The 8,012-nt window shown below is 40.6% G+C and overlaps 1 protein-coding gene across 2 annotated transcripts; it reads left to right on the forward strand.

Moving 5' to 3' along the window:
* Nucleotides 1–194: 194 nt before the first annotated feature.
* RNF7 (ring finger protein 7) lies at nucleotides 195–6,632 on the forward strand. Of its 2 annotated transcripts, none has more exons than XM_084212255.1 (3): nucleotides 195–379; nucleotides 3,462–3,509; nucleotides 4,977–6,632. In XM_084212255.1, the coding sequence occupies exons 1-3, from the start codon at nucleotides 202–204 to the stop codon at nucleotides 5,093–5,095; spliced, it is 345 nt and encodes a 114-aa protein (XP_084068381.1). In that variant the 5' UTR covers nucleotides 195–201; the 3' UTR covers nucleotides 5,096–6,632. The 2 variants fall into 2 exon arrangements, with proteins under 2 accessions (XP_084068381.1, XP_084068382.1); XM_084212256.1 differs by having other exon boundaries at nucleotides 195–372.
* The last annotated feature ends 1,380 nt before the right edge of the window (nucleotides 6,633–8,012 follow it).

Here is an 8,012-nt window from a genome sequence, read left to right on the forward strand (position 1 = left end):
ACACCTGCTAGGTGTCCTGCTGAAACACAAGAAGTGCTTGAAGGCTCTGAGAACGCGTTCGGTGTCCCGGCAGGGGCTCCTCGCCTTCCCGCCGCCGCCGGGCCGGTCCCGCTGCCCGCGCCGCGGGCGGGGCTGCGCTGCCGCCGCCGCCGGAGGGTGGCGCTGCCGCCCGCGCGGCCGCCGCGTCCCCGCCCCTCCGCCATGGCCGATGTGGAGGACGGGGACGAGCCCGGCGCCCCCCACTCGCTGCCGGGCTCCGCGGGCTCTAAGGCAGGCGCGCCCGACAAGATGTTCTCGCTGAAGAAGTGGAACGCGGTAGCCATGTGGAGCTGGGACGTGGAGTGCGACACCTGCGCCATTTGCCGGGTGCAGGTCATGGGTAAGCGCCGGCCGGGCCGCCATGGCCGCGGGGCGGGGGGCCTGGGCCGGGCCTCGGGCCGTGCCCGCCGGCCTGGGCACGGCGGGCGCAGGGCAGAGACGCGGTTTCCGGCAGACGGGGGGGGCTGATCCCTCCCGCCTCCGCTTCCTCCTCCGCGCCTTCCCGGAGGAGGAGGAGAAGGAGGAGGGCCCCGCGGGGGCCGGGCCGCATGCGGCCCCGTCGGGCAGCGAGTGCCCCTTGCCCGGCCGGGCCGCGCTCCCTGCGCGCCCGCGCCTCACGCAGCGCCTGGGCCCCGCCGGGTGCTCGGTGACCGTCCCCGTCAGGGCAGGGCCGCCTGCCTCGTGAGGGCTGGTGCTCGTCTGCGGGCAAATCCCGCAAGCACTAATTTACAGCCGAGCTGAACCGAGTGCTGCGTGCGTGGGGCTGCTGTTTATGGGGTGGGGTTTGATAAGGGGTTTTTGTTAGGGTTTTATTTACGAAGCGGTTACGGATGTACATAAAAATTCATTTTTCAAATGTGTTAAACCAGGGTGTTTTACACTACTTTCCAAATGTGATTACTGGTGCAGTTAAACACACGCAAATGTACTGAGAAATCTATTGAGTAAGGGGTTAATTTACTTGGTTTTGATATCCAGAGACTGATTGAAAGCACCTTCATTGTTGACTCATATTACTATTTTCTGACATCTTTGTTGAATATGGTATTTATCTTGGTTCTTCGAAAATTATTTAAATTCTTCTTTTACAGTGTGTGCATATCCAATTTTTACTCTTGGGCTGAGTCATCCTCAGTATAACTGTCCTCTCAGTTGGGTGTGCAACACTTCGGCAGGATAGGATCAAGGACCCAAGATCCCCTCCAGAGCACCTTCCTTTTGTAGGGCCAGGAACCAGGATACTGAAAATGAAGCCAGGATTTGGTTTAACAGAAATGAGTCAAAATCAGCGATTCTGTCACTTCTCATAAATGATTTTGCTGGGAACCTTCTGTGGAACAGAGGAGGCAAAAGGGTGTACAAGAGTAAAAAAAGTGAAGCACAGGCTGAAGTGGTGGGAAATTGATCTTTTACATAAGAATGTTCTGAAGATTATTTGCTTTTTTATGGTATACAGAGACCACTCTGGAAATAGGAAATTGGCTTCATTTGCCATGTAAACCATCATTTAAAAAATCTATTTATCCCCATTGTAAGCTAGGCTGTAACAGGACACTAAAAAAAAAAAAGTCTTAAATTAACAAAATCTTACCCAGAGCTATTATAAAACTTTAAAAAAAAAGTCACATTTTTTCATAACTAGACCAAGGGAGTACTTTTAATCTGAAACTAGAAAAAATAATCTGAAAAAATCTAGTAACTGTTTTTTGGGAACAAACCACGTTGTTAGAACGTGAAGCTTGATCATTACTGACTTCAGTTTAGCAATTTCGCATTGACCCTGCCAGAGCGGGTCTGGCTCCTGTAGAGCCACTACGTCTGCAGTAACCTTAGGTGGGAGGCAGTGCCAGGCTGAGACTGGCACTTGTTGAAGGTTAGTTTGACTTTTGCAGAGAAGGAGGTGTTAGCTGGCTCCGTTTTCTGCTGGTTTAACTCTTTGAACCAATGTGGCCTTAGATGCACAAGGGAAAGAGAGAAAAATGCAGGTGTTAGCTGGGAAGCACAGGATTGCAGCTGGACTGGCCTTCGCTGTCCTTAGCCTTTCAGTGTGACCCCCTTGGGGTTAAGTAGGAGTGGGGACAGGTTACTTTGGTGTGGTGGCAGTGATTTCTGTCCTTGGCTCTCTGTGTCTGTACTGCTTCTGTCTGAAACTGCAGCTCTAGGGCTCCATAGGGCAGCTGATTTATTGTGACTTTCTGCTGTGATCCCAGATCAGTGGGCTCTCACACACTATGATGCAAGTTGAAGCACTTTGGCTGAATCTTCCCAGCACCTTGGCCCTTAACTGCTGTTGAAATATAAATTATAGGGACAGACAACAGGAAAGTTTTGCTTTTACCTCAATGAAGAAAGGGCAGCTGTTTTAAAGTTCTCTCCTCTTTGTTCTCTATTACCTGAGAAAAGGAGATGGGCAGATCAATCTAAAATAGAAATACTGGCCCTAGCTGGCAGACTGCAAAAATACTCAAATCTAAATTCCTGTAGCACATTATAGTTTTGTCTTCTGGGAGAATGTGGCCCAACCAGTGACATGTAGGCCAGATTAAACCTGCAGGACACTTGTTTAAACTAGTTCCTTTTCTTTGGAGGAGATGAAGATGTGTTTGCTCACATAACAGTTGAACACCTTCTGTTGTGCATGATTTGTGCATGTGTGTCTGTGGCAGCCCATGTTGGGGCAAAGGAGAAACAAAGGTGTTTTTCCACTGTGCTGTGTGGCACAGTGGGACACCTGGAAGTTGTATTTTACTGAGTGCTGGAGCTGCCATCCGATCCTAAAGCCATAGACTGGAATGCATAAAGATGATAAATATTTTTAATTAGATGTTGTTCTGTATTTATTAACATGTATTATCAAATGTACCACTATATTTGTATGTTTGTGACTCCTGTGAAAATTAGATGCAGGTACTTGTTAAGGGAAGCTACTATAAAAAGTAATAGGTGGTGGGAGTTGTGGTGAGAGATGCACAGCCTAAAAAATCAAAATTGTGAATGACTTCCTTAAAAGGAAATGCTGACATCTGAAAAACAAAGTCCTGTAATTAGGGTTTGGCTTTGTGCTTGCTCTGGTCTTAATATGCCTGAGTGCTTTGGCACAAATCTGCGGGCTTTTATATCTACAAAATGGAGAAGGCTTTTTTTCAGCAAAAGTTATGAAAATACCAAAGCAATGGAAAATAAACAAAACATGCTGGATAGTTCAGAGTTCTTCTGATCTCTTTCAGATATATATTTCATTGTCATTTGCACAGTTTTAGAATTTAAGGGGGCTATTTAATGTTAAAGGGCTGAACTAGACATCAAAACTTGAGCTTTTTACCTCTGTAAATTTTTATTAGAGTTTATACTTTCCTCTGACAAACTTATTCTTAACATGGAATCCTGAGAATCAAATTGAGTTTGTTCTTGTTTACTTTTAGATGCCTGTCTTAGATGTCAAGCTGAAAACAAACAAGAAGATTGTGTTGGTATGTAGTGACTTCATTCGCTTGTTTTTCAATTGAAGCTTCTCTCAGTGTGGTGCATTTTAAAGTTTGAAGGGAATACTGATTTTATTAATGCTCAGAAGTAAACTGCTGTTTTGTTCTACATTGTATCATCTTTCTACATTAGTAACACTTTATGGGGTTTTTTTGAGCAATAAAAAAAAGTCAGTTTTCATGTCAGCTGTGCTGTAAAACAAAACAGCTTCCAATTTCCTGTCAACACGTACGCAGCTAAGAGGTTTAGGTTTCTTTCATTGTGAGCATATTTGAGATCATAATGTACATTTTTGAAGTGGGTAGGAAAAAGCTGCTTTTTTCTTCAGAGGTACATGCCAGGAAGCACAATGGTAGTACAAGTAAAATCCACTGTTCTGAAATAAATGTGTGACTTGAGTTAGAAAGTGGTATTTTCCCCACTCGTAATTCAGAGATAATGGAGGCAATTACTTGGTTGTTCACTTTTCATTTTCAAAAGTGGAATCACTTCAGTTTAAACAAAATCATACTTTCAGTGCCACTGTATGCAAAAGAAGGTCTTAATTCTGAGTGTTTAAATTGGAAATAGTGAAAATTATCTCAAATAATTTGTTTTAAACCTTTAAGACAACTTTTAAAGCAGTGGTAAACTTTTCCATGCTGTTGAGCTTTGTGTTTGAAGTGTATTTGAAGTGTCTCAAAAAGAGCCACTGGGGTTTTTTGATGATTCTTTTAATGGGAATAGGGTTTTCCTGTTCAAGATATCTTAATCGGCTTGCTAAGTATTTAAGATAGACAGGAAAAAATATAATTTACAGCACTCCTTTGATTGGTACCCTTGTGCTCTTGTGAGGAAAATGTGAGCTAATAAGGAAAAAAAGCCAAGTAACTACATTTTAAAATATTATTCAGGAGTAAATGTATAACAGATAACAATTTTTGTAGTCTTGGAATAACTGTAGCCTGCTAATAACTCCTGTTGTAAAGTCCCATTTTAAGACTATATACTGAGTCACATGTGCCTCTTTTTTATCATACATTTCAGTTCAAACAGTGCCTTTCATATGAGAATTTGGTGATACGCTCTGGTGGGATAGTGAGTCAGTAGTGCATTGGCTTTATTTTGGTACTGGGGAAGATAAAGGGAAAAACTTTACTAGTTGCACTTATTTCCTGGGCAGAACACATGCCTAAATGTGTTATTCAGTCACAAAACTCTGTCACTTCATACAGGAAGGTGACAATATATGCATTTCTTTTTTTAATATTTGGAAGGAAGTAAAAGGCTTGATGGTGGAACTCACTATCATCAGGATGATCATAATAATCCAATCTCAGTGGGTAAATCAGTGATGACCTGTTTGGTCTGAAGTTTCCAGTGGTTATGAATTTGAGAGTGATGGTTTGAATCTTGCTGTAGGAGTTGGTTGAACAGCTGAGTGTGACTGGAACATGTTCTTTCTTCTCTTTCAGTGGTTTGGGGAGAATGCAATCATTCCTTCCACAATTGCTGCATGTCCTTGTGGGTGAAACAGAATAATCGCTGTCCCCTCTGCCAGCAGGACTGGGTAGTCCAGAGAATAGGCAAATAAAAACTGGAAGGATTTCTTTCTGTTGCACTTGTTGGAATGGTGTGTATGTTATGCCCTATGCTTATGCAGAACAGAAGGTGTCCATCAGGACATGACTCACTGGGTTTACCTACTCCAAGACCAGAGTGGGTTTTGTGCAGGCCTCTGGCTGCTCAAGGTGCAGTCCATGGGCAGGCTCGCTGCAGGGGTTCCACAATTCAAACAGGAGATGCTACTTCAACAAATGTATCTGCTATGATTAGAGTATTGTCTGAATCAGAGCACAGAAACTTAGTGGTGCAGATTATACCCTAAACACAGAGAATTTAATCTTTTTCCATTGATAAATTAATTAAATTGAAAAGGTCACCTTACCTGGTCTGATACACTGCATAGTTTACTGCCAGGATAAAGAAAATGTTTCCTAAGTACTATTGTATGCAAAAATACAGTCAGTGTGGTTTTTAAGAAACTATTCTGAGTTTTAATCTAAAATTAACAGTGTGTAAAAGATTTGCTATATGCTTTTTCCATCACACTGTATTAAACATTTCTAATTTAGGTTTTCTTTATGACTTTTGTTTTCTTGTATCTCTACATCTGTTGCTCTGTTATATTCTGTACATGATTTCTACAACCATAACATTAAAATTTAACCATGTTAATAACTTTTTTTATTTGTATTTCTGTTAGTGATCATGGAGACATGTATTTTTAATCCAAAGATTTTTTGTACAAAGACATGTATTTGATATCAGTTAACTGGAGGTGTAGACAATCATGCTGGTTAGCTGATTAATATAGGAAGCGAACAAAAGGGACAATTTAAATAACCCAAGGAAAGGAGGCATGAACTAAACTTAGAGAAAAATACTGAATTGTCATTTCATAAAAATTCGGTTAATAGAAATTTCTTTATTATCTTTTTATTGGTCACAGTGTTTTGGAAGCATGTTTTCATTTTTGTGGAAATCCTGACTATATCATCTTTGAATTTTTTCTTATAGCTGTTTAAGTGCTTGCCTCTAACTTTGTCTTTTCCTTAAATATCCAAATTACTATGAATCTGAATATATGCTGTGGGATTTTTAAAATATATGTAACAGAGAGATAGAATTATTGCTTTCAATCTGTAACAAATTCAGGCTTAATAAAATGGTCAATCAATATGGGTGAAATTGAAGCAATATATTATGCATTGTTTACTTCAAAATTATCATCTTTAATGTTTAATGTGTTTCTCAGTAGATGTGTTTCTATCTAATTCTAAGTACATTTAAAGAGGTTTATCTTCACTGTATAAAGTAGTTCCAATCTTTGTCTCATCAAGCATATTGCAGAGTTTACTGTGGTTTTTTTTAATATTGTAATCTTGGTTTTTAAGATGTTGTTATTTTTTAAATGTAGCTTTTGTTTAATTACACACTGAGATAAAAACATCCTGAGTCACTGTTACACTGTATCACATCAATTGTTATTATGCCAGATGATGTCTGTCTTAAACTCAAAACAAATGTAAAATATGTTAACAGTAGTAATGAAGTGCCTATAGCATTTACATTGTTGTGGAGTATTTCTGTTTGTGTAAAAGTATTCCCAAAATTCTTGCAAAAAAAAGAAATGAGAGTGGACATGAAAATAAATTTTAGCTGTCACAGTCAAACTGTATCTTACCTACCACCTGTTTTCTCCATCCACATTTGGACAGAGGCTCCATGTTGCGACCTCTGGTAATGCCATCTAGTCCCATCAGAGGACTTTATTCATTTTTCTGTGGTTTATAGGTGAATATGGAAAGTACCAAACCCTGCTTTTAGCTTACCTCACGTGCATGGCAAGAGTAGCTGAGAATTACAATTGTGGAAGAGTTTTTCCAAAGTGTCATCTCAAAGGGGTGTTGACACAAATGAGGTATTAGGAGAGTTAATGCTGAAATCAAAGCAGCTGATATTTCTATGTATCTATTTGCATATTATAAGTATCTTGTAGACCAGTAATTGAGGTTCATCCAGAACATAAGGTAATGAATTTTAAATCCTGCATATTTTCTCTGTGATTTAGTGATTAGCCTAAGTCCCAGTCTTTCTATGAGCTCTACACCAGAGAACTTCTCCAAATCATGCCCTGATATGGCTGACTAGCATGGTTGTTAGTATGTCCCAGTACGTCCCCGAGTTCAGTTCTGTAATTGTTCACCTCTTGTACATGAAAAACAAATTATTTTTGCTTCTCACCCAAACATACTGTTTTATGAGCAGGTAACACTACCTTAAATAGCCATTGTCAACTAATAGATTAATGCTGATCTGCTTTTCTCCAGTGTTTAATAAATGCTGAGCAGATTTGGATAAGTCAGCAAGCAAATCTCAAAAGTGACTGGAGTAATGAGTATATGTTGAATGATCATATTGTTTGATTTTGCTTTTAATGAAGTTATGTTATTTTAGAGAAAATTTATGTTCCATAGAAACTGGGAAAGATTCTAATTAATTGAATAGAATGGTCTTTGGAGCTGTAAATGTGTCTGTCTTATGCAAGTGCCATAAACATTAGGAATTTTCTTGATTTGCTTAGGCATGAGTATACCAATAGCTGGAATAAGCTTGAGTTCAGCTTTAGGGCCCCAACTACCAGTCATTTGTCCTGCTGCTTTGAGCTGTGGTGGATATTCTGGCCAAACATAAAAAAGATCCTATTGAATTTTAGGAAATTAAAAGCTTTATTTAAAAAAAACCCCTGAAATTAAAGCTTTGTTACTTGCTTTCATGCGTTTCTCTACCCAGGGTATTATTGGAATGTGTTGCTGTAGGCCCCATTTTCAGGACAGCCAGCAGCAGAATCCCCGTATCTTCCCTTGGGTCCTTGCAGTGTTGCCCACGCTGTTGGCTGCTCTGTTGAGCCCTTTACATAACCTCCCACCCTCGGCTTGCGCTCACCT

This window comes from Fringilla coelebs (assembly GCF_963513975.1).
Source record: "Fringilla coelebs genome assembly, chromosome: 10".
Classification (NCBI taxonomy): Eukaryota; Metazoa; Chordata; class Aves; order Passeriformes; family Fringillidae; genus Fringilla; species Fringilla coelebs.